Source organism: Notamacropus eugenii, chromosome 4, assembly GCF_028372415.1.
Source record: "Notamacropus eugenii isolate mMacEug1 chromosome 4, mMacEug1.pri_v2, whole genome shotgun sequence".
NCBI lineage: Eukaryota > Metazoa > Chordata > Mammalia > Diprotodontia > Macropodidae > Notamacropus > Notamacropus eugenii.
Genome location: NC_092875.1, coordinates 379,858,969 through 379,886,770, shown reverse-complemented (window position 1 = coordinate 379,886,770; position 27,802 = coordinate 379,858,969). Strand labels below are relative to the sequence as shown.

At 34.3% G+C, this 27,802-nt stretch overlaps 1 protein-coding gene across 3 annotated transcripts in view; it reads left to right on the top strand.

The window, feature by feature from the left end:
- The window catches only part of CDH10 (cadherin 10), a 287,434-nt gene that overhangs the window by 235,282 nt on the left and 24,350 nt on the right, over nt 1-27,802 (top strand). For all 3 annotated transcript variants that reach the window (XM_072605474.1, XM_072605472.1, XM_072605473.1), the window contains 3 exons: nt 5,983-6,170; nt 11,677-11,930; nt 20,888-21,024. In XM_072605474.1, coding sequence (XP_072461575.1) covers nt 5,983-6,170; nt 11,677-11,930; nt 20,888-21,024 — 579 coding nt within the window. The remainder of the gene's footprint in view (nt 1-5,982; nt 6,171-11,676; nt 11,931-20,887; nt 21,025-27,802) is intronic.

Here is a 27,802-nt window from a genome sequence, read left to right as displayed (position 1 = left end):
TCTTTTATGTGAGATGATTCTATATCTACCATTTTATTTCTCCCAGTACATTCCTCTCAACACATAATTTTATTTTTTAGGAATTCTCTCTTCACGTTCAACTCACCCTGTGCCCCTTATCTCTCTGTCCATCTGTCTGTCTATCTATCTATGTATCTATCTATCTATGTGTGTATACATATACATATACACATATGCCTACACATATATAATATATGCATACATACATAAAAACACATACACATACATAGACATCCATTTATATATACATATACATGTGTGTGTGCATAAATACCCTAATAATGAGAAAAATCTCATGAGTTATAAGTATCATCTTTCCAGGTAGGAATATGAACAGCTCAAGTTTAATGAATACCTTATGGCTACTTTTTCCTGTTTACATTTTCATGATTCTCTTGATTCTTATATTTGTAAGTCAAATTTTCTATTTGCCTCCGGTCTTTTCAACCAAAATGCTTGGAAGTCCTCCATTTCATTGAAATTCCATTTTTCCCTGAATTATTAAACTCAGTTTTTCTGGGTATATAATTCTTGGCTTTAATCCTGGCTCCTTTGACCTCTGGAATATCATATTCCAAGCTCTCTGACACCTTAGTGTAGAAGCTGCTAAATTCTGTGTTATCCTGATTATGTTTCCACAACATTTGAAATATTTCTTTCTGGTTGTTTGTAATATTTTCTCCTTGACCTGGGAACTCTTGAATTTGTCTACATTTATTTCTAGAAGTTTTTCTTTGGGCATTTCTTTCATAAGGTGGTCAGTGGATTCTTTCCATTTCTATTTCACCCTCTGATTCTACAAAATCAGAACAGTTTCCCTTGATAATTTCCTGTAAGATGATGTCTGTTTTTGATCATGGTTCTCATGTAGACCAATAATTTTTTAATTATTTCTCCTGGATATATTTTCCAGGTCAGTTGTTTTTCCAATGAAATGTTTCACATAATCTTTTTTTTCCCACTTATTTAATGATTTCTTGATTTCTCATAAAGTCATTAGCGTCCATTTGCTCCATTCTAATTTTTGAGGTTTTGAGGTTCTCTTCAGTGAGCTTTTGGACTCTGTTTTCCATCTGGCCAATTCTGATTTTTAAAGCATTCTTCTCTTCAATAGCTTTTGGATCTCTTTTGCTATTTGGTTGTTCTACTTTTACAGATGTTATTTTCTTCAACATTTTCTGGGTCTCCTTTAGAAAGCTGTTGACTTGTTTTTCATGATTTTTTTGCATCACTCTCAATTCTCTTCCCAATTTTTCCTCTACTTGTCTTACTTGATTTTAAAAACCTTTTGGGAGCTCTTCCATGGCCTGAGACAATTTCATATTTTAGTTGGAGGCTTTGGATTTAGGAGCCTTAACCTTGCTGTCTTCCTCTGGTTGTATACTTTGATATTCTTCCAGTTTTATGTTTTGATCTTCCTTGTCAGAAGAAAATAACTTTTCACCAAAAAGTAACTTTCTATCATCTTATTTTCCCCCTTATTGGTCATTTTCCCAGTCAATTATTTAACTTTTGAGATCTTTGTTATGTGGAGGCTGTATTGCCCCAAGTTTCAGAGGTTTTGTGCAACTATTTTCAGAGATATCTCTAGAGACTTGTAAATTCTCAGTTCCTCCAAAGTGGTATCACCAAAGAAGACTTGTTTACTCCTATCCTGGTCTGCACTCTTGTCTGTGAGCAACCACAAGCACTCTTTTCTACCCTGGAATTGAGAGTAGAATTCCCTCTCCACATTGATCATCAACTGTGCCATGCCAGCACTCCTGTTTGCCTCAGCACCACCACCCAGAACTGTGACTCAGATCAGCCACTTGATTCCCCCACTGTCTCCAGGCCAAGACCTACAGAAACCGTCACAAATGCTATAGTGGCTGTTGTCATCTTGGGGCTGAGACTGCGACTGGATGATGTACCTCTCTCACCCAGGTGAAAGAGCTTTCTCACTGCCCTTTGAAGCTGTCTTTGATATTTGTGGGTTGAGAAGTTGGGAGATGACTACAATTGCCTGAGGCCTGTTCCAGTACCTTCTGTGCCAGCATGGCCCATGCTCATCTGCTCTCTCTTCTGAGCCTGGTGCAATAGACCATTCCTGTCAGCCTTCCAGATTGTCTTGGGCTAGAAATCTATTTTGCTCTCTCATTTTGTTGCTTTTCCTGTTCTAGAATTTGTTTAGAGTCATTTTTACAGTTATTTTGAGGGGTTTGGGGAAAAAGCTGAGGCAGGTTCCTGCTTCTACTCCACAATATTGGCTCAACATCCCACCTCCTGCTTTCTCTGTGTGTGTTCTGTCAGTGTGTCTTTCTTTCCATCTATAATGACCCCCCAAAAGAAAATTAATGCAGTTTTAAGCTTTAATAATTTCAGAAGTAATAATACCAAAAAATTTATACACAGTTTGGGCTTCAATTAGCATACCTCGAAAAAATCATGATTTGAAAGTGCATTTAAATTTCATTTACAGATGTATTTTTCTGAACTTTAAATAATTTTATATGTGTTTTTGCAAATTTTAAATAATTTTCACAAGATAAACCATCCTAACAATATGATCAGTATCCTATCATATTATGTATGTGACAGTTCAATCTCAGATAGGTGAATCAGTAGAGAAAGACTTCTTGCTTGGCAACCTTAGTCATCTGATTTAATTCGAATAGATTTTTTTTTTTTTGTGAGGTCATGGCAAATTGTTGTGTATGGAACAGAATGTCATTCTGTGAATGATTTTGAGGCTAGGATTATAAATGTAATCTTTTCAGTCACTAAACAGCCATTTATAAAATTTTATACAAAGGTCAAAACCCAGTGTAAAGTGGCATATGGCTTGACAGGAGTTATGGTATAATTTAATAAGAAAAAATTAATATTTAAAATGTTTAAATAATTAACCCTTCAAATGTTTGTGTATGTGTGTGAGTGTGTGTGTAGCATTTATTTTTCTTACATTTTCATTTTAAAGCTAAACTAAGATTTTGGAGATACTATCTATACATGATACATACATATACACATATATGTATGTATTCATATGTGTATATTTGCAAATATATATGCATATGGGTGTATATCTATACACATACAGAAATATATGCACATATACACACATTTGTATAGGAAAGTATGTGTGTATATGTATGTATGTATGTATTTATGTTTGTATGTGTGTGTGTGTACATTTGTGTATTAGGCACAGCAAATGAAATGCTTTTTTCTGGTAGTTCATTTGTTTTCACTCATATCCAACCCTTTGGTTCAGAACTGCTTAGTATTTCCCATCAGTAAGCAAGTCTATAGCAGATAAAGTTAATATGCCAAAGAATAATTCCCATATGACCCAAAAATTCAAATTGATAGATAGATATAGATATACAAATACACACATACTGGTTCACATACATGCATGCACACACATGGATTTTAGGATCATTCTAAAATACAGAAAGTATACATACAACTACATTTACATATATCCACAGTGTGTATACGAGTCCACAACACATGTACATGTAGAAGAACATACAGATGCATATATGTATCTATATCAATATATTTATATACAAACATGTATTTATATACATATATAAACCTTATCTTGCCTTTGAATATCGAGTTATAAAAACATTTCTAAGTAAAATTTTAAAGAATCTTATATCCTATAAAACTTTCAGACTCTCAGCAATGAATTTTTTGATAAAGGAGATACATAATAAAATAATAGAATTTTATCATATGAAAGGGTCCTTGGAAATTAGCAAATTCAATCCTCTGATTTTATAGTTGAGTAGACTGAAGTGTGAGATTTGCTTAAGGTCAAATAGCTAGGAAGTAGCAGAACAGGATTATAACTCAAGTGTTCTGATTTCTGATCATATTTCTATGTGTGTATGTTGTGTATGTGTCCTACTTTAAATGTCTTTCTTTTTTAACTTTTTTTTTAATTTATGGAATAAAAAGGTATTTTAATAACGTGGTATAATAAAAAGGTGATTGTACACTAAACTGCAAATATGTTATGCACTTGCTATCTCTCTCCATATATATATGTACATATACAAATATATATAAATTATCATGTAAATTTTTTTTTCTTTTATTCTTCCCACCTCCCTGAGATTACTATAATTAGACACAAATCTATCAAAATCTATATCTATCTATATACATATATGTGTGGGTATATAAAATCATTTTATACATATTTCTATCTGTCAGATCTTTCTCTGGATGCAAATAGCTATTTTCTATAACACACAAGACTTCTATTATAAACAGATAATGGCTAGGGCCACAAACTTATCTGGAATATATAAAGCACATCAAGAACCACTTTTATGCCTTGTTAATTGATAAAAAAAACTTTAAAGCTGTTAAAAAGAACAATGAGGAATTTGACTGTAGTACTTGACTTTCTCAATCTTTAGAAATTAAAAAAAGTATGGCTCTAAGCCTGTTTTGGAAGCAGCCTTTCAGTCTTACGAAGAACTTCCCAGTGGTGTTGTGAAGCCAAGTTTTACTGGCACTAGAGAGTTGATTGTTAGATTTTCAGTTTGAACATTTATACCTCTGAAATTAGTAAACACTACAAATCAGCCTTGAGGGATTTTTATTATTGTTATTATTATTATTAGCATTATTAGTATTATTATTATTATCTAGTCTTAATAAAGTAGTAGAGAAAAGTTAAATGCAAACTAATCTTTAAAAATGTCATGTATCTGAGTTAATGCAAAGTGATGAGTTGTGAATAACTTAGCTGCTCTCAGCAATACAATGATCCAAGACAACTCTAAAGGACTTATGATGAGAAATGCTATCCATCCCCAGAAAAAGAAATAATAGTTTCTGAATACAGATTGAAGCATAGTTTTTTAAAATTTATTTTTCTTGAAATTTTTTACTCGTTTTCTTTCACAATGTGATTATTATGGATGTTTTGCATGACTAAATAAAACCAATATTAATTTGTTTGCCTTCTTAGTGAGGGGTGATGGGGAGGTAGAATGGAGAGAATTTGGAACTCAAAGTTTTAAAAATAAATGTTAAAAATTGTTTTTATATGCAACTGGAACATGGGGAAATATAAAAGCTATATATTTTTAAAAGGAAAAAAGGCATGTATCCATTTATTTTCCCAGAAAGTCAATCATTAAATATTTACCAAGCATACTTCTGGACTTGCCAGAATTCTTACCTTATTGATTTTGTTTGGGGCAAGCCATGTTCATCTCCACAACACAGTGGGGAAGTGGAGTAGATCTCAAATGAAGAAGAAAAAAGAAATAAAATTTAACAATACACTATTATAGATTTCTCAATGTAACTTAGGTGACAATTTAACTCCAGTCAGATTTTTAGAAAAGAGTTATCCTCTAAGAATCCGAATTAAATAATTGTGAAGAATCTGGAAATAAAAAGTAAGAGGTATCCCTAGTGGAAATTCCAGCAGTCAAATTTATGGAATCGACCATTCTAAAGGAATTGGAAAGAAATAAATTATTTCTGGAAAGAGGCCAAAGATCAATATATAGATAAATGAGTCATCCACCTAAAGATGATAATTTGACAATTGGATCTAATATGATCACCAAATGAGGGTATAGTAAGAGATGAGAACTTCGAGGATAGGTATATAAAGTACACAGAAGAACATTCAGAACACTTTTATCCCCACACAAAGTGTCCAAGGATATTAGGCAAAAACATACTGGCTTTCTTATTCTTTTCTTCCTCCTCCAACTCAGACATCAATATAGAATTATATATACTATGAATGATCAACAGCTATTTGATGATTAAGTAATGTTAATATCAAGTGAACTTTTGGAATACAACAATGACTCTCTCTGGTTAGTATGCTCTGTATTTCTCTGTAAGAGGATATCTTTTTTCTATTACTACACATTTTCTCAATACTTCTGCACCTCTGCTAAAGTTTTTTTTTGTTTGTTTCTTTTTTTTCAGACACTATTCATCTTCGTGTTCCTGAATCCTCTCCAGTTGGCACAGCCATTGGCAGTGTGAAAGCAACAGATGCTGACACTGGAAAAAATGCTGAAATAGAATATAGAATTATTGATGGAGATGGAACTGATATGTTTGATATCGTAACTCAGAAGGACACCCAGGAAGGCATCCTTACTGTGAGAAAGGTGCACATGTTCAGTATTAAGCAAGTGCCTGATAGTTTAGGGACTAAGGCTAAAAATACATTCAGTACTTATGGAAGCTCTATGAATTCAAAGGGCTGAAAATGGGATTTGGGCATTTGATGTTGTATTCAAAATATGTTTGGCACAATTCAGGAAAGACAGTGTCAGTGGGTTTCTTTAAAAGAAAAATTGTTCTGACCAAAGGATATGCTGATGAAATAAATGAAACCAAAGCATTTTATAAAATATTAAAGACAGTTGAGGTATTTTTCTTTTCTATTTTCATGGTATTGGCTCACATAACATAGGTTAGTAATAAACACATGGCACCGTGGTTACAGAGTCGGACCTAGAATCAGGAAGACTTATCTTCCTGAGTTTGAATCTGACCTCAGATACTTACTAGCTGTGTGACTCTGGATAAAGCACTTAATCCTGTTTGCCTCAGTTTCTTCATCCATAAAATGAACTGGAGAAGGAAATGGCAAACCATTCCAGTATCTTTGTCAAGTAAACCCCTGCTAGGGCTGCAAAGAGTCAGACAAAACTGAAAATGACTGAACTGAAAGTATTATTGTTTCATAAATGAATATGACTTATCAAAGATAATAGTGCAGCATCAGAATTAAGTGAGAAAGAAGGAAATAACACAACACCTTTCCTGATGCATGAAATAGTAATTGGAGTGGATAATAAATCCAAAGTAACAGCACAAATTGAAGAAAAATGCAACTATTTCAATTTCTTCTTATGTGTTATACATTAAACTTTTTAGTTATTGTCATCTTGAAGCCCACAGAAATCCTATCAAGTACCTTGTATACAGTAAACACTTAATAAGTGTTGATTGAAGTTACATTTAATTGAGCCCAGCGTAAAACTATTTGTATCAGCGGTATTTTAGGGCAGATCTAGTTACATTCATAAAGCCTATGTGGGTTAAACAAAAGAGAAGAACACAAAAGAGAAAAGAAGAAAATAAGGTCATGTTTTAGTGAATTGAGTGGATTTATGAATAGTCAGCAGTTTAAAATGGATCAAACATATAGCTTCAAACTAATATGATACAAAGGGAAATGTGACTTCTTAGAATAGAGTGGTAAGTATATGATTCTGAATCATCAACCTACTGGCCTGTTATTACAAAAAAAAAATAAAGATGCATCTTTAATAAGCCAAAGAAAAGACCTGACCAGAAGCTGAGTGGGAGCAGGAGTATGAATATAACAGACAAAGAAGGAATGCAATCTAATGAAGTCAGCACTGATTTGAGTGTAACTCTCATGAGGCCTCTCAGTTTTCTGTATATAATTAATTAGCTATTATTTTGTATTTGTAATAACCAAAGAATGTCAAGGTGAGAGTTTCCCTTTTTGTTTCAATAAATTTGTAATTATGATATGACCTTTAAAAATATTATTTTTATAAGATACTTTCCAGAAACATTGCATATAGTTTACAAAATATATCACTTAATGCATTAGACTTTTCAAATTGAATAGAACTATGGGAACATTTTAAAAATTTAGTTACTAGCTCTGTGACCTTGGGCAAGTCACTCAACCCTGATTGCCTTGTCAAAAATAAACTAAAAATTTAATTAAAATTTTTATCTTTAAAATATCACTTCACTCTTAATAGTACTATTATTAAAAAAGAAAAAATACAATTGAAGGTGTTTTCCATTCTCAGAAGAGATTTACTGAAAGGAATGCCAAAATCTCATTAAAATGTATTGAACTAGTATTTCATGATGATTTTCCTACTCTAGTGTTCATAATAGTCATGTGTTTCTTCTTTATTTTTTTTTAAAGATAGTATATATACTCCTACACATTTCACAATCCTTCAAGGAACCTCCTGACAAAATGACTGAATTTTAGAATTTTTTTTTTTGGTTGTTTGTTTTAAGCTAAAACAAAGCATATTCACATTTCATGTCTCCTTTTGTGAAAAGGTCATAAAACGCTCCTGTTAAAAAATCAAACAAACAAACAAAACATTAATATAAGCTGGACCAAAAGGTGAAGTAGGCATAGAAAAGGATGATTTAAAAGTATATATTAAAATAAATGTAGTTTATATTTCACATATTTCAAATTATTTGATCAAGCTGAAAGAGTTAAAGACTCGATTTATTTGGAAAAGTAATTTTTTGAAATGTAGAATTGAGAAGTGAGTAAAATCTACTCAAATTGGAAACACTGTAGGTGAATATATACATTGAAAACAATATCAGGGCAACTAGACAGTACAGTAGATACAGCACTGGCCCTGGAATAAGGACGACCTGAGTTCAGATTTGGCTCATGACATTTAACTAGCTGCATGACCCTAAGCAAGTCAATTAATTACAACTGCCTCTGGGAGAAGGGTTGATCATGTATTTTAGTATATAAAGATTTGTAATTTTTTTCTTAATTACTGTACTCAATTAAAATAAAATACCATGTCTACATAGAAAAATCCATACCAAAAAATAATGATAAGAGCTTTAGGGAATTTTACAAATTTCATCATTGTTCTTCTGGTTCCCATTGAAATATTTTTAAAGTAATATGGATGGACAGAAAAATCTATGCTCTGAAGAATAGAGTAGAAAATCTTTTGAGAATTTCTACTCAGTCACTTTTATTGTAGCAAAAGAGAATCTTCATCTTCTTCAGGTGACTTGGATTTACAGAGGTAAAAATAATAGAATCTTCCATCTTTGTATATTCTCTTGTAATTGACTATTCCTTACATCTCTACTGCTGCCATAGTTATCAGGCGAGGCAACAAAATTATTAGTCTAGGGTTTTTGTTTTTTTTAAAAGTAAAACATAACTTAATACACTTAACTCATTCCTTCACTAAAAACTAGTAAGAAATGGATATTAAATCATAATCATTTTGCTAATCATATTTCTCTGTGCTAAGTAATACCGATGTCAAAAAGGCCAACCTACATTTTTTTAGGAATTTTAACTTTATTTTTTTTCTAAAGTAGATACTATCAGAAACCTGAGATCTTCATTTTCTTAGGAAATCAAGGGTTATATTAGTTAGAAGCCCTTTGATTTTAATATAAAAAAGAAAAGAAGTCCTCATTTTGTGGACTAAATACACCCTGAAACTTTGAAGACTGCTCGATTTTCTCTTCTTCACAATCCAACTAAAAAGTCACTTATAAATTCTCAGATGCAAAATGACCCCTCTACTAACAATCCCTCTCTCTAGTAGTTAGTGTACTCTGTTCTTTTTTGGAAAAGATCCCTCATCCTATGTTCTTCTGAAGGATTATTCTAAGTGACCTTATAATCTTGATCTAAAAGTCATCAGCAGATAGGTAAAACTCTCTTTGGACATCCCAGGCTAAGATTTAGTAGGAAGTAAACTAGGAATTGTGTTCCCAGTGCAATAGATAAAGGTCTCCTTCAGTTCAAATGTTTCAGCAAAGTTTCTGATGCTGTCTGTTGCCTAGTAGTGAAAAGAGGAGGCATGTCTTTAAGTTGGCTCATTGGATTGGTTACCTGCTTGTTTTCTCTAGTTTGCCTCTAATTAATAACCAGAAAACTCAGATAATGTGTGTGTGTGTGTGTGTATGTATGTACATGGTTTCCTTTCACAACAAAGTAGTATATTCATTTTCTTGAACCTATTCAAGGGGATTCACTATCACTAAAACTGAATTCAGTAAACATATATTTCATTGTCTCATCGTCTTCAGTGTTTTGCTACAATTTTTGTTTCCTAACACCAGAGGCTGCCAGCTTCTAAATTTTCTCCACATTACTTGCAATGAGGTACTAGTCAAATTAAGGAAACAAACAAAACCACATGTGCTTGTATGGAAATGTTACTGTTGTGTTTGTCCTTTGTTCTTGAAGAGGACCATGACGTCAAGATGATGATATGACATGCAGTTGACTTTGATTTGAGTGAGGGAGGATTGTGCAAAATCACTCAGCCTCACTTTCTCCTCCAGAGTCATCTGGGTCCAGTGGTCTGATATTCATCAGGAAAACTAGAGATGGCCCAGGATACAATGTGTGACTGTGGTCATTTTAGGCTAAGGTCTTATCAGATTCTCACTTTGACTGAGATATACCTATTGGATGAATAGGCCACTTTAAGTACTCAATGGATGGCCCCTTTTAATAAACACACACACACACACACACACACACACACACACACACACACAGACAAACCAAAAAAAAACCCAAAACAAATGGGAGGGGAAGACCCTCAGGGATCCTGGGTAAAAGAGAAACAGTTACTATGTAGTATTGACATTCACTCTGTGCTAGGTGGGCAGGGACCTGTTTTCCAACCTATGAGCTCCAGAGTGAATTGGGTTTAAACCTTGCTCTTTGAGCAAGAAATCTAGCCAGTAAACCCAAAGCAAAAAAAGGCAGCTTTTGGCTTTGGAAGGAAGAGGGTGAGAGGGAGGGAGAGGGAGAGGGAGAGGGAGAGGGAGAAGGAGAGGAAGAGGAGAAGAAGAGGGAGGGATGGGGAGGGGAGGACAGGACAGGACAGGACAGGACAGGACAGACGAGGAGCTGATACTCACAGGTCCTTTATTCTCAAACAGGACCACCGGCATTGAGATGATGACATGAATTTCAGTTGACTTTGGAAATGTGGATAGGGATCAAATGTGTGATTTTTTTGTTAGGCAGAATATTTAAGTGAGGAATTTCCCATTACAAACATAAACTGGAAGAACATCTCTACCACTTTTAGTTTTAAAGGGCTGCCCAGAATATTGAGAGAGTTACACTGGAGGGACCAGGCATATCAATCAATATAATGTTTTTAAATTTTTTTTACTATAATTTTTATTATTTAAATGCACTTTAAATATTTTAAATGGAGCTATTTACATTGTAATTTGAAATACAATTTTTTATCCTATGATCTCTATTTTCTTAGTCTATGGGTAAAAAATAAAATAAACTGCATCGATTAACACAACTTGATATTTTAAGATATTCTTAAATTCAGATCTTTTAGTATATTAAGGCACTTGACCACAAAGCTGATAGATGTCAGAAGTGAGACTTGAACACAGGTCTCCCTGGTTCTGAGGGTAGCTCACTATCCACTATACCACACTGTCTCTGCATGGGAAAAAAAAAAGAGACTTTATAAGAAAATGTTTATATTACATTTGGGGCTGGATTATTTTTATTTGGTAAGTATCATTTTCAACTAAAGTAGATTCACTTAGGATATTTCAACATTTGCACAAAATGCAAAATAAAAATTAATTTACTTTATATTTAAATATTATAAATTAAGTGTATTCATTTTTTATTAGAATGAGGATTTAATTATAGCTATGATGTATATAAATGCATATTATCTATATGAGGTAATTCTTTAGTCAGATTTAGGATGCTATAAATATTTTCAATGCAAATCTAATCCTGTGCATACATTTAAAAAATCATCATTTCACTTAGAGGAAGAGGATATATATTTTTTCTCTTCTCAATCTCAATGAAATTTCTCTCTACAGCCTCTTGATTATGAAAGCAGAAGACTGTACACTCTGAAGGTTGAGGCAGAAAATACTCATGTGGATCCTCGTTTCTATTACCTTGGGCCTTTTAAAGATACTACTATTGTGAAAATATCTGTAGAGGATGTGGATGAGCCTCCAGTTTTCAGTAGATCCTCTTACCTATTTGAGGTGCATGAAGATATTGAAGTAGGCACCATCATTGGTACTGTGATGGCAAGAGATCCGGATTCTGCTTCTAGTCCCATTAGGTAATTACATCATACTTTGAATTCTCTCCTAATGTCTCTGGTACTGTTGATGAATCTTCTGACATTCTATTCAGCAAGTTTTATATAAGGCATAATCTCCTGGGAGAAATGTCTAGTCCATGTTAGAGCAGAAAGAGGAAAACAAGTATATCCCTACTTTATTTAAACTTGTATTAAAATGTGTCAAAACCTTTTATTAAATTTTCTCAGAATTTAATAGAACTCCAACAAAATCAATGGCACTAATGTTTTAGGACTATTATTTCCTCCAAATCATAATTCTTCATGGAATTTTTTAACTAATATGTGTAGCTGCCTCCCCCTTTATTCTGTCAGTCAAGTGGATTGGGATCAGATTGTCCCCTCTCCCAAAGTGACTGTTTTTGCTGCTCTCTGCTCTTCACCCATTCTACACTCACTTAGTCTAGGTTCATCATTGTTAGGCTCATTTTTCTTATCAGTTTTTAACAGTTTTCATCCTGTTTTTCTATTAAAATTCTCCTCTGATGTATAATCATGATTTAGAAATTATCATATAATCTCAGAGCTGAAAGGGACCTCATGGGTGCAGCACAATTTATAACTAAACAAGAAAAACCCTTCTGCAACATACCTGACAAATGTTCATTAATCTTTCACTTGAAGACCTTCAACGAGAAGACTCTTCACTCTAAAGAAACCCATTCCCCTTTGGGAGTATTCTAATGGTTAGGATGATTTTCTTTCCCTTAACTCTAACTCTCCCTTTCTGCAAATTTCACCCATTGCTTTTCATTCATTCTGCCCTCTTTGGCTAAAGAAAATTCAAAACAAATTTTCATGTAATGGCCACTCAGATACTTAAAGTCTGCTCTCATTTTGGTTTTGCTTGGTAATTGTGTGACCCTGGGATAGTATCTTTAAGTCTCTGGGACACAGGGTCTTCATCTATAGAGTGGGAATGGGTACTGAAATTGGACTTAAGTTCAAATTCTAGCTTTGACATTTAATAGTTTTGTGACTTTGTAGATTTCCACTTTCCCCTCCATCCCAATCCCAGTTCAACTGGTTTTGTCTCAGGTGAAAATATTTCTACTTAAGACTTTTAGTTGCATCATTTTTCAGGTGGTACAATTCAGATTCAAGGCACTGAGTGATTTTTACTAGATAAAATCAAGTGTGTGTTGCTGCCAACTCATATCAGCTCACAAATGTCATTTGAATTTTCCATTTAAGGAAAAGCTGATGATTCAAATAAAATTTAAAAGTGTGTCATGCATTCACTTTTTTTAATTTTGGAGAAACTGTTTTAAACCAGTACACTTGGTTTTCACCTTTGATGAAATATTCAGAAGCAGAAAGGGTAATAGTTTCCAGGTTATAAATTAAAGTCAAAGCTGTTCATTAATATCCTACAGAAATATTCTGTACTTGATAAAGTATCTATATTGTTATTGAGTAAGCTAGTATCTGACAGACAACCCTGTATAAAGGTCTAAATATTTTGAACATAGTATTCCACTATGGTAATGATAAATACATAGTGTTGGAGCTCAAAGGGATCTGATGTTTTAGTTAGTTGAACCCCCTCATTTTACAATTAAGTAATCTGAGATAAAGAAGGATTAAGTAATTTGTCTAAGGTGGTAAGAATACACAGTAGCATTGATAGTCAATAAATATTCATTAAATACCTTCCCTGTGTTTCACACCATGATAAATGCTAGAGATATAAATACCAAATGAGAAAGATAATCCCTACTCTCAAAAAGCTTATGACATAATAGGGAAAGGCAACACACAAAAGGAAGCTAAAGGGGGAGGGTAGGAAAGTATCCACACCAGAGTATGATGCAGAATTCCCAGGTAGTGCACAATGAAGAGATTCCTGGGGACATGATGGAGAAATTAAGTGATATAATTAGAATTCTTGTCTCCTGATTTCTAGCCAGGTGAGCTTTTCACTGCACTTCATTATTTAAGTCAGGTGGTGAGAAATACCTAATAAATAGTGTTGACTCCTGGAAAATGCTTTCCAAAATTAATACTTTTAAAAATTGATATTGATACTTGTCTAACCTAAGGTAAATTCATAAAAATATTCATAAATTCACTTTATTCAGCATTCAAAATATGCTTTTTTAATGATTGCCAATAAAGTATATAATATGAGTAAAACAAATACCATAGGAGACAAAGATCCAGGCTCAGAATTAGGAAAATCTCAGTACAAGATCCATATCTGATACATACTGGATGTGTGTCCCAAGGCAAGTTAATTAAATTCTCATTGTACCAGGCAACTCTCTAAGATTAAAAGTTGGAGAATGTAGTAGCTCTACATTCATAGAGGAAATTTTCTCACCTGAATTTCCTTGCACCAATGAAATCCCAAATTAAAACCAATTTAAATTACAACAAAGACTAACAGTGCAGAGGAGCAGAAAGAGCATGAGATTGAAAACTATTATGAATCATAGCACCTGTGACTCAGACTGAACTGTAACTATTTATGGATTTGCCACTAACTTACAGTGTGACCCCAGGCAGTATATTTAACTTCTCTGGGATTCAGTTTCATCATCTGTAAAATGAGAGGGTGGGTATAGATTGATCTCAGAGGTTCCTTCTACCTCTAAAATAAAATTCTTGACAGGTCTAGCAAATCAGTAAAAAATGTTCTACTTAATTTCTCCATGTGTGTACTTGCCTACTATTTGTGATATTTCCCTATAGACACAGAAATTTGTGCAAAATTATTTTTTGCCATGGAAATAAAAATTTATATGGAATATTGATGATTTCGATTAGACATATAATGTGAGGTGTACTGTTATTTTGGCAGGGTGCCACTTATTTGATATTCATGTGAAGGCACCTAATTAGCCCCCTTTGTGTTCAATTTTTTTTGTTGTTATGTGGGGGTACAGGTAGGAGGAATTGGGGGAAATACTAACAATCATCACATATTTCATTCCCAGTGTGTAGCAATCTGGTTTGACACTGTGTTAATGTCCTGTCACCTAAAAGGAACAAGCAATTTATTTTAAAAACTTGGTTTAATCACTAGAAGAGCAGAGCCAATGCTGTTTTTCCTCTCCTGTTTATAGCCTTAAGATAACTTGTACTAAAAAAAAAAAAAAATCACTCTCCTTGAATGTAAGCTGTGTGAAGCCTTAGCCTCACTCCTTACATTCACTTAAACGTTTGATGAAATCAAAACAATTGATTAAGCTGGTTATTTTAATTGATTCATTATTTTCATCAAAATGCTAAATCTTCAATTTTCCATGTGCCTCTTTTTTTCTTTTATGTGAAGGCCCTTAATATCTAGTACTTTCTCATCCTTCAATACTTTATTGAACTTTAACCTTACAAGGTGCTCTCTTTACTAACACAACCCTATTAATTTGTAGAGGATCATTGAGGGTCACTGTGTCTGAAAGCAATCATTTGTGTTTAAATTTGTAACAAGCTATTCTGAAGTTAGCTTGGCTTGTACATATATTGTAGTCATTACCAGGCCCATATTTGAAACTATTCTTGATTGATATGGACCTTCCAGAGCTCAGGACCCAGAGACATAGTGTGTTATATTGATCAAGTTATAGTGACTGATACCATACAAACAAAATTCAGTAGATCTGTGATCTCTTGGATGTGGACATTCTTTTCATCAGTAGTGATACCTCTCATTTATGCCTTCTCAGACTGTGTAATTCTTTTTCATGTTTTCATCCATCCTCCATACTAGATTCATCTAACATAATGTAGACTTTTCTCTATAAACATACATATGTATATACATATGCATATATGTATATATACAAGGTTTGTATGTATGTATGTATGTATATGTACATGTGTGTATGTATATTTGCAATTCTTTAGTACTAGTGAAGTACTCTTACTGTCAGTTTCTGGTCCTTAACACATGACCATCTCACCTCCTTTTCTAATCATCAGTTTTCTTGAAAATACATGTTTTGCCATTCCTTGTGTGTAGGTCATCATTGGAAATGTGCTGTAATCTTAACTGTAATCACCAAGAATAAATTCCTCTATCTTCTGTTGAGTGAAACTACAACTTTTATTCCTCAGAAATTTTGAGGTTAGAAGATTTATAACCATAGAGCAACATTGGAAAAGCATGTGTTCAAAATCATTAAAATCCTTGGGTATATTTTTAAAATCAAGTTACCTGTGGTCTTACTGGATAAATGAACCATAAAAAAACTTTATAAATATTAATAAATATATTTTCACACTAAGGTTAAAACTATAGTTGATGGTTTTCCCTTTGTATACAAACAGCATATTAAGAACAAAAGAAATCAAATTTCTTAAAGCAACCCAAGGAGTCTGATAATACAATTATCATTATGCCCATTTTACAGATGAAGAAACAGACATTCAGAGGGATAAAATGGTCTGCCACAAAATGCACGAGATAGTCTATCTGGTCTAAGAGTAGGAAATATATCCAAAATTTTAAGCGCAGAGATCTTTCCACCAGGCTACCATGTATCTTTCATAGTATCTTGTTTATTTTGGTTAGACTACACTGCCACCAGGTGGACAGAAGTGCCTACACTATGGCATTATGATATGAATAACTAAGACCATATACATTAGTAAATTAATTTTTTAAATACAATTTTCTTTTCTTTCTAATTATACTTTCACTATAAAAATGAAATCTTTTTTTCAAAATTTTCTCTTATAGATGATTGTGCATAGTATTTAAAATAAGATTTACAATTAAAAAGGGCATTTTTGGAACATTTATATAAGTGCCATCTGCTGCTACCAAATAAGCCATCAGAAAACCTTATACCAGCAGTTATTAAAATGTTCAGGGTGCTTGAATCTCTTTTCTTGCCCTGGAAGAATAAAGTGAGAACGTGATCACATATAACCCAAATTTGCCAACATAATTTGCCCACAACTATCTTTTACTAAATTCTAGGGTTTTTTTCCCCCTACCTCTTAATCTTTCCTATTTAGGTCTTAGCCTTTGATGTTTTTTTCTTATGTTTTCTTCCTCATTTCTTCCTCAGTAAGATCCTTATCTGGATAGAAAATTCTTCTCATTCATTTTCAAGTCTGCTTCTGATTTAAAGTGATCATATCTGTGGTCTCAGAAAATAACATCATTTGCCAAGTTCTGTCAAATTTTAATCACAATTCCTCTCACATTTTACTCTCATTCAACTCACACTGCAATCACCCTAGTTCAGGTTCTTATTAGCCCTTTTCTGAGCCTAACTGATATTCCCTTTTCTAGTCTATCCCCTTTCCAGACTATCCTTCAAGTCATTTCCTAAGTACTTATCTTAATGTACCATTGTGATCACACCATTCCTCTACTCAAAAGCCTCTGGGTGCTCTTCATTGCATCTTAGATAACAAATATGTTTAAGGGCCTCCACAAGCTCATGCCAGCCTATTTTTTAGCCTTATCTCACCGTTCTCTATTTCATTGTACTCCACATTGCAAGCAAAATAGGCTACTAAATATTCCTTGTCCTCCTGCCCTTTCATATTTTTGTGTTTTTGTTCACACATCTTGACTGAAATGTAATCCTTGGGCTGCCTTCACAATTCTGAATTTCTACCTATAAAATCCCTCTTTTCCTTCAACACCAATTCTGTTTTTTCACCTCCTACAAATAACTGAAAAAAAACAAAACCCTTGCTTTCTCCCTTTTCATATTTCTTAAAGACCTTTGGACCTTTCCTAGAGAAATCTCAAAATTCTGCTTTGGATTTTAGATATTTTTGTAAAATGTCTACTTGTTTCCATTAGACTGAATACTTTCTGAAAGCAGAGACTGTGGTTTTGTTTCTTCTTTGTATCTTTGTACCTCTAATGGCTTCACGTTGACTACTTTGTAAATCTGTGTTTCATTGGATGGTTTAAATTTATTACATTTTAAAATATATTTAAATATAATATGTCAAGGCTTTTAGTCAATTTAAAAAAAAAATCACTCCATATAATACAATCTTGGTTCTCTTTTAAATACTCCTGATCACAATCATAATCAATAGTTAGCCCAGTGATTTGTCCATAGGGAGATTTCAATAAGTATCTGTTGACTGATTGACTAAAATCAATGAAAATATTAAGACAGGAAACTATCTGAAGTCGTCTATAGAACTGACTGATAGAAAAGGTGTTATTTTTTTTTCACAAATCATATAAAAGAGAATTAAATATCATATGTGGACAGTTAGTACAGTGGCTAGAGTACTGGGCTTAGAGTCAGGAAGACCTGAGTTCAAATGCAGCTTCAGAAAGTTACTAGCTGTGTGACCCTGGGAAAGTCACTTAACTTTGTTTGCTTCTGTTTCTTCATCTCTAATATGAGGATAGTAATAGCACCGTTCTCCCAGGGTTATGTGAGGATTAACTTAGATTATAATTGTAAATCAGTTTGCAAAGTACCTGGCACATTAGTAGGTACTACATAAATATTAGTCATTATTAGTAGTAGTGATATTGTACATGTACCGTTTGCTTCCCTGAAATAAAATTGACCTTTTAATCACAGGAATCTTTATACAAAAGTTGATTGTGCACTTTGGCCATGTGCTGATTGAGAAGTTGTTACATCTAATTTGTTCTGTGAGAAAAAAAAATAATTACTTCTTTGGATGATAATGGATCGATAGTAAATTCAGGAAGAATGAACACTAGAATCATAGAAACTGAAAGAGAGCCTAAGCTTTGCTAGTACTCTTGCTTTAAAATACCAATTATGGCAGGAATATTTGAAAATGGCTCCATGGAATAGCACTGCTCTGTGATAATCAGTTCTGTACATTTTTCAAATTTGTTTTCAAAATGAGTCATTGCAGTGCCTTAAAGTTTGCTGACATTTTCCAAGTATTGAAGAAGATTAAAAACACACAGACAGAATTCTATCATCTTTGTTAACTAGAAAAAGCTTTCACTACAATACACACATCATCACATTATTCATCTTCAGCTGTTTTATCATTGTTCTTTAACTGAAGGTCATTAAGAATTCAGCATCAAGCACAGAGTAACTGATGGCAATGACAATGGGGAAAAACTGCAGATGCTGTCTGTTATTTTATTTACAGGAATAACAATGGTTATTTTTACAAGAAAGTAGAAGAATTGTTTTGTTAAGATTTAAGAGAATATAGATATAGAACCTTAATTTGTTCCAATCTCTCAAAAAGCATTTATTGAACATTGTCTGTGAGCAAAATACTGTAATGAATTTGACGAGGGATGCAGGATAGGTAAGGCATGGTGCTAAGTTTCTGCCTTAAAGAATTTATAATCTTTTGGGTGAGATAATACAGGTACACAAATAACTGCACCGACACCTATTTATAATCTTCAGGAGTTTGAGGGAGGGGAGTGATCCTTTTTACCTAATGTAATTAGAGAAAATTTTGCAAAGATGAGATATTATATCTGAAACTTGAAGGAAAAACTGCATTTTGATAGATAGAGGGGGAAAGCAGACATTCCAAGACAAAGAAACAGCAGGAACAAAGGGGTAGAAGCTAGAGAGAGAAAAGCTTTTAAAAAATGAGATCCAGACAACACAGAATATAGTTTGGTTGGAAAATAGAATCTGTGCATGAAATCAGTCATAATAGTACAGAAAGCTCAATTTATGAAGAGATTTTTCAAGTTATTCAGTCTACTTGATTGAAAACTGACCTAAAATTAACTGCCCAAACTTTCCAAAATAAAATAAAATATTAAAAGTCAGATAATCAGGATTTAAAGTCATCTTATTGAATCAATTTATGCTAGCATCTTCAATAACATAACCTAAAGGTGTTCAGAAAAACTAATTGTGTAACAAAAGGCATATTAAAAAAGAAAAGGGCTTTCTGAGGTTACCATTTTTAAGTGCAATATTTTATGTTTTCCCTTACCAACAGACAAATGGAGGATTTTATGTATTTATGTATTTTCCTTTAACAATAGCAACAACAAAAATTTGGGCAAGGTGAAAGTGTCTCCAGGGTACATTAAGGACTAAAGATTACATCTGATCTTCTAGTTTGTGGTTTTGTGTGTGTGTGTGTGTGTGTGTGTGTGTGTGTGTGTGTGTGTAAGCATTAAGCACTACATGGAGATATTTCTGAGCATTTGCAATACAATAACAACATCTGTAAGTCTCTAGACAGCCTAGTAATGCAAACACAGGAAGTGTTTAGATAACATTAAATGTATGGTGCCAATTAAATGGTTCAGAGGATAGAAGGAATTATCTTATTTACATAACCCCAAATGGATAAACTAGTTTTTGAGCAATACTCTCATGACATGAAAATTAATTCACTTAATCAGCTTGCTTATTTTTTGATCAGAATACTTTTTTTTTCCAGAAATATAAGGGTTTTTTTAATTTTTTCTACAAATTGCTTTGAAATGTTTTTTTTAAACTTTCTAGCCTCATAGTCACTGCAGTGAATAGATTTTATCCTTTTCCTTAGCCAAATCAATCCATAATGATTAACACTTTGAGCCCACTAAACTGTTATTCATGTCAAGACACCAGGAATCATATTAGCAAATTCTAGGCTTTTAAGTGTTAGTATGCTTTTTCAAATGGTTATACACTTGGGAACAGTTAGGACAAGAATATTGATCATTATAGATGTATTCTTAAGATCTAATTTGACCAAATAAGTTTTTTTAATAGCATACATCAAGTGAACTTCTACTATGCTGATGATGATTTAAATATGTTAAATTACTAAAAGTATATTTCAGAATAGAAAATATAAAATGACCAAGGAACATAGTTTTTATTTATTGTTAAATATATGAAATATATGATAATAAATCACATATTTGTGTATCTATCTAATTATACATATGGATTGTATGTATATGTGGGGTCCATTTCCTGGTAGTGTCTGTATAACTATATTCTGTTGTTTACTTCTTCATTTTTTTCTTTACTTATTATGCTTAGGTTTTCCTTGGATCGTCATACTGATCTTGACAGGATTTTTAATATACATTCTGGAAATGGATCAATTTATACATCAAAGCCACTTGATCGTGAAATATCTCAATGGCATAATCTTAGTGTGATAGCAGCTGAGATCAGTAAGACTATTTATGTGACTTTATTAGGAGTGGGTGGTGGTCATTATGTTGAAGGTTTTTATTCAGAAATGTAACAATATGTGAATTTTGATTAAATTTATTATGCATAAGTATATAACAATTCATAAATATAACTTTTTTTGTGAATACAACCCCATGAAAGATTCACTAGATATTGATATCCCAGGTAAGCAGTGTAGTGAATTGGAATAAAATAAATGCTGGACTTGTATTCAAAAGATCTGAATTCAAATCCTGCCCTTGTCAGTTAATCATCAATCCTCTTGAACTACATTTTCATCGTCTGAAAAATGAGGATGTAGACCTCTGAAGACTTTTCCATTTGTGATATAAAATACAGTATTTTTTAAAAAACAGATCTATATAACATAAAAAGATGATTTTTTTTCTCAATAGTTTCTTTTTTCCTAATAAGAACTGCCTAGAGAAGATATTCTGTCTCTTCCTTCCAAGTAGAATTAATCAGGTTCTACATTACACTGAACTGAAAAAAATAAAAAAAAAAAAATCACACTCTAGGGAAGGCAAAATTCAAAGAACACAATTGAATAAAAAATAAATTATCAAGAAATCAATTAAATTTTCAGGAAGGTGAAGGTTTGTGCTAAGTACCTAACCAGCAGCAGAAAATGAACTTCTTCTCAGACTTAGCTCCCAAGCTGTGCCTACTCTTTAGGTTAATTTTAGAGCAAATAAAATTGATTTGAACCTCTCTTGTTCCTCCCTCTCCTAAAATGGGGAGCAACACTACTGGCATAGCCAACTGGCTTGAGAACTTCGAGACTACAGATTTAAATGGGTAAACGTTTTTTGGTTAAAAGTAAAAAGACATTTATTTTAAAATCAGATTTAAAAAAAAAACAACTTTTAACTAGAATGTTTTTGATACTATCTTCCACTGAGTACTAGCAGCTGACTTGAATATTCCCAGTAGACGCACTCTAGATTAGGTCTTCCACTCTGACCACTCTTGAATCATTTAATTTTATACACTAAATTTGATGCTAAGTCTTCCTTTGCTCCAAAGGAGCTATTAACTGCATTTTCAGATTCAGAGAGTTTGAGAAAATTAATTTTGAAAACTAATAGAAATAATTAGTGCTTTGTTTAAAAAAAATATGCTAATTTCTTTCTTGGTTTTCCTCTTCCTCCTTCCCTTCCTCATTCTACTCCCCCCTCATCTCTCTGTCTCTCTCTCTGTCTCTCTCTCTGTCTCTCTCTCCCTGTCTCTGTTTCTCTCTCTCTCTGTCTCTGTGTCTGTCTCTGTGTCTGTCTCTGTGTCTCTCTGTCTCTCTCTCTCTCTCTCTCTCTCTCTCTCACACACACACACACACACACACACACACACACACACACACACAAATTAACTATTTGAAATGCATACCTGCGAAAGTGGGTGTAATCAGGTTCATATTATGCCTTTTGAGGTGCACATTAACTGGAAAGAAGAAGAGGAAGAAAGTAGCACAAAGGGGTTGTTTTCACTTGGCCTTAAGCTTTGTGGTTTATGGTAAATGAGTCATTCTCTAAAACCCCTGTGTGTATCAAGAAGATATAAAACTATGCTACTACTAAAAGTGTCACCTGCCACAGGTGTGCAGAAGTTAAATTCTCAAGTTTTCTAGTAATATATTAAAACCTATGACACGTACTTGTACCCAGCAAACTATCTGATGGACTATATCATGATTGAATTCCATCTCCAGCCTCCTTTTTCAGAAATATCATTAAAAATGCCATTTGGTGAGGCCAGACTGAAAATTATGGCTACTTGTAATGAGTAAATTAACCCTGACAGCTGGAGCAAATTAACATTTTTTTAGTAGAACCAAATGAGCAGCCCCCAATACACTTCATACTTCTGAGATGGATTTAACTATTATCGTTGCAGTAAATTCTAAAGATAGTGGCTATGTTTAAGGGAATCGATTTGCTGCACCCAGATACTTATTATCATAAATTCCAACCTAAGAAGTGCGAAACAGTATATTACAAAAAATGCTGAATATTTGTATGTTTAGGGTAATTACCTTGAGTTTTGCATATGTTTAGCTCTGAAGGCAGAGCCCTAGGATTCTTCTGTGGTATAAGAAATATTTTCCCATGTTAATATTGATCATTGAAACAAAGACTTAAGACCTTATTTTTTCCCTCACTTTTCTTCTCTTTTGGAAAACAACGAGAAAAGTTAAAGTGGCTTCAGTACACTGCTTCAAGTAGTTTCCATGAAACCCTTTTCATTTGTCTTGTACAAATGCGGCATGGCCTATTACAAAGGCAATATAGTGTTAGGTCAGAATTCTGACTTACACAGAATACCTGAACTCTAGACCTGCCTCTGCCATTTGCTAGCTGTATGATTTCCAGCCCTTCAGTTTCCTCACTGGCAAAATGGAGTTAATAATGCAAATACTTCTTTTACAGAAACACTATTAAAAGTACCAGCTGAGATTTCCAAGGTAGGGAGACCATTGCTCATACAAAAACTGAATGAAATTTTCCAGGTTATGTGGCAAGAGGACATTATCCCCCAGGAGTTCAAGGATGCCCCCATTGTCCATTCTTATTGTCCTGCGACAATCACAGAGGGATCTCTCTCTAAGTTAGTGCGGGCAAAATTCTTGCTAGAGTCCTTCTTAATAGGCTGAACCTTCACCTGGAACATAGGCATATACTTGAGAGCCAGTGTGGCTTCAGAAAGGGCTGAGGAACAGTCGATATGGTGTTTGCTTCCCTACAACTCCAGGAGAAATGCCAGGAGCAGAACAGAGGTCTGTACACAGTGTTTGTGGATCTGACCAAGGCCTTTGACACTGTTAGTAGTGAGGGCTTATGGAAAATTATGTCAAAACTTGGTTGCCTGGAGAAGTTCGTCAATATCGTATGTCAATTTCATGATGGTATGTTTGCCAGGGATCTGGATAATGGAGAAAGTTCTTGTGCATTCCCAGTCACCAATGGAGTGAAACAGGGCTGTGTGCTTGCTCCCATGCTTTTTATTTTAATATTTTCAGCCATGTGGATAAATGCTTTCAAAGAGGAAGAGCACAACATCAAGGTCAACTACTGTACTGATGGTAAATTCTTCAATTTGAAAAGGTTACAAGCCAAGACCCAAGTGCAAGAAGCGTTGGTGCATGATTTTCTGTTTGCAGATGATTGTGCACTCAATGCAGCCTCTGAAGCTGAGATGCAACAAAGCATGAATCAATTTTCTGCTGCCTGTGCTAATTTTGGCTTAATAATTGACACCAAGAAAACACAGGTGCTCCATCAGCCACCACCACACCATCTATATGTGGAACCATTGATTACAACAGATGGAGTTTTGAATGCTTTGGATAAGTTCACTTACCTTGGTAGTGTACTTTCCAGGGATGTACACATTGACAGTGAGGTTGATTCATGCATTGCCAGAGCTAGCTCAGTGTTTGAGACGCTCTGAAGAAAGGTTTGGGAGAGAAGAGGTGTTAGGCTGACTACCAAACTGAAGGTCTACAGAGATGTTGTGCTGACCTCATTGTTATATGCTTGTGAAACATGGACAGTCTACCAGTGCCATGCCAGGAAACTGAATTGCTTCCATTTGAACTGTCTTAGAAGATTCTGAGGATCACCTGGCATGATAAGGTACCAGACGCTGAAGTCCTTGCTTGAGCTGAACTGCCAAGTATTCAAACTATGCTTCAGAGAGTGCAACTCCGATGGGCTGGCCACATTGTTTGAATGCAAAATGTACACTTGCCAAAAAGACTATTTTATGGAGAACTTACACGGGGCAGTTGATCACATGGTGACCAGAAGACACAATACTAGGAGACACTCAAGGTCTCTCTCAAGAACTTTGGATTTGACCCTGCAACATGGAAGACACTGGCACAGGACCACTCAGCATGGTGTGCCCATATAAGAAAAGTTGCAGCAGAATTGAGACAGCACAAAGTAAACACAGGATGTGCAAATTTGGGATATCTACCCCAAGTATTCAAACACACTATCTGTGCCCAACCTGTGGTAGAGCATTCTGAGCTTGTATTGATCTGATCAAAACACTGAAATTTCACTTTACAATGGTGATGTCATGTTGGTCCTCTTCAAAGACAAAGGACCACAACCAACAATTTAAAGTACCTTTTGGTGAGGTCAGGTTGAAAATTACAATGTATATTATAACCGAATAAACTTTATTTGCTAAAGCAAATTGAGTGTATCTTAGGGCTATTGTGAGTAAGCTATAAAGAGTAAAAGAAAAGTGAAGTATTTTGATTACTGAATGGAATGTAGGTATGAAATAAACATAGAAGATGGGGAAGCTACATGGGATTTTAGAGACCATCTAGTCCAGACCTTTATAATTTTGTACATGAAGAAACTGAGAAGCTAAATTTTGAATAAGTTAATTTAGTCATGGTATGTTTTGTGGTGTTTCTATTTCTGTGAATTACCTATCAGTTTGAAGACTCCAATGACAAAAGACTGAAACAGCTTAAAGTCCTAGTTTCACATAAAGAAGGAATATGGGAAATAACCATTTATTAAATGATTGCTATGTACCAACCAGAAACTGTGATAAGCAATTTTACAGTTATCATTTCATTTGATCTTCACATCAACCCTGTTGAAGTTGCTACTATTATGATCTCCATTTTACAGTTGAGGAAACTAAGGAAGATAGACATTAAGCTCACAGCTTAAGTGTCTGAAGCAAGATTTGAACGTGAATTTTTCTGACTTTATGCCCAATATTCTATCCACTCCCCAGACAGGAATGAAGGCTGAAAGAGGAAAATTCTCCAGATTCTCTTATAATTCTTTGTGATAGGAAAGGGTAGACCTGCTACCAATGAAACTATTATGCTTACATGAAGAGTTCAGAAAGTGACTATCACTATGCATATGAAAAAAAGAAAAAGGAGGAGGAGGAAAAGTAGAGGGAGGAGGAGCAGCAGCGGCAGCAGCAGCAGCAGCAGCAGCAGCAGAAGAAGAAGAAGAAGAAGAAGAAGAAGAAGAAGAAGAAGAAGAAGAAGAAGAAGAAGAAGAAGAAGAAGAAGAAGAAGAAGGAGAAGGAGAAGGAGAAGGAGAAGGAGAAGGAGAAGGAGAAGGAGAAGGAGAAGGAGAAGGAAGAAAAGGAGAAGAAGGAGGAAAAGGAGGAGAATAATCATAATCATCTGTGGAAGAGACATCAGAGAATATTGAAGGGATGTGTGGGAAGGCACATGCCCCAGATTCTTCATCTGAGTTTTCTATTAAACATGGGGCTCCTTCACTGCAAAATGTTTGATCATAGCTATGACAAAAGAAAAGACAGTCTCATCTCCTAATTGTTTTACATATATTTTTTAGATCCTCCCACATGCCTTTTGCACATAGCTATTTAAGGTGATATATGGAGCAATACAAAAGAGTCTATTATGTGCAGAGCATATCTTCTAGATCCTGTATGAAAATGAAAATTCTAAATCTCTCTTCTCAAGAATTTTAAAGTCCTGGTAACTGTGAAGCAGAGGTGCAGCTGAAGGCCACACAGAAAAAGAAGATCCAAAATATTCTTGCATTAGAATAGTGGGGTCACAAGTGTGAAAGTTACAGTAAAAACTGAATATATGAACAATGATACCTTTAAAAATGGAGTAAGAAGGCAGTGATCAAAAGAAGTTTCATAGACCAACTGAGATGTGAGTCAGGTGTTGAAAAAGATGGTGAATTTGAAGTGGTAGAGAGGAAATGTTAAAACATAAAATCATACTATCACAGTTTTACAGTTTGGTAGCACTGAAGAGGGGAGGAATCTGGGATCCAGAGAGACTGATTGACTTGTCTAAGATCATACAGCTACTAAATGACAGATTGAGAGCCTAGATTCAGATCCGTTTTCCTTGATAAATCTAATTCAAACCACTCCCTTCCCTCCTCCATACCCACCCTTGCACCTACTCAACTCTTTAGGCCCTGGGTAATAATGTCCAGCTTTACAAATTCAAAAGCATGATCATTTTATCATTTTGATTTTTAAAAATCCTTCTTTAAGACATAGCAGGGCATAATATATAAAGAGCTGATTGAAGACGGTAAGCATTGAGTTCAAATCTTGCCCTTGACACATACTGGCAATACTTCAGTGCACAAGCCAATTAAACAGTGCTCTCAGAAAATCTCTAAGGGTATAATTTTTAGAGAATGTGCCTTGATTCATTGAAAAAAGGAATTTCTCACCTAGGAGTTCTATACACTAGTGGCATCCCAGGTCCAGGCCCTATCACTCTACTTCCTTGCAGAAGAGTAAGCAGGTAATCAGATGAGCAGGTATAATCCCAGCTATTGACAACTATGATAGTAATAATGACATTTGAACTGCTACACCTAGGGTTTTAGGATAACATAGCAAGAGTCTCATCTGCAAGAGTGGGGAACCTGTGGCCTCGAGGCCACATGTGGCCATCTAGGTCCTCATGTCTTATCCTTTCACTGAATCCTAACTTCACAGAACAAATGATTTGCCACATGTGACCTCGAGGCCACAGGTTCCCCACCCCAATCTAGAGGGTCAGATTCAGAACTGAAGGAGTTTAGAAGGGAAGTTCTTGGCAGTGGAAAGCAAACAGATTTTAAGATCAGAAGAACTGGGTTCAAATGCTGCCACTAAGAATCATTGCCTGTATAAGAAAGGGAAGTCACTAAACCTCCCTAGACCTCAGCTCAGCATTTTTAAAATGAGAAAATTAAACTAGGCAATCTCTAAAGTCACTTTTAGATCTAT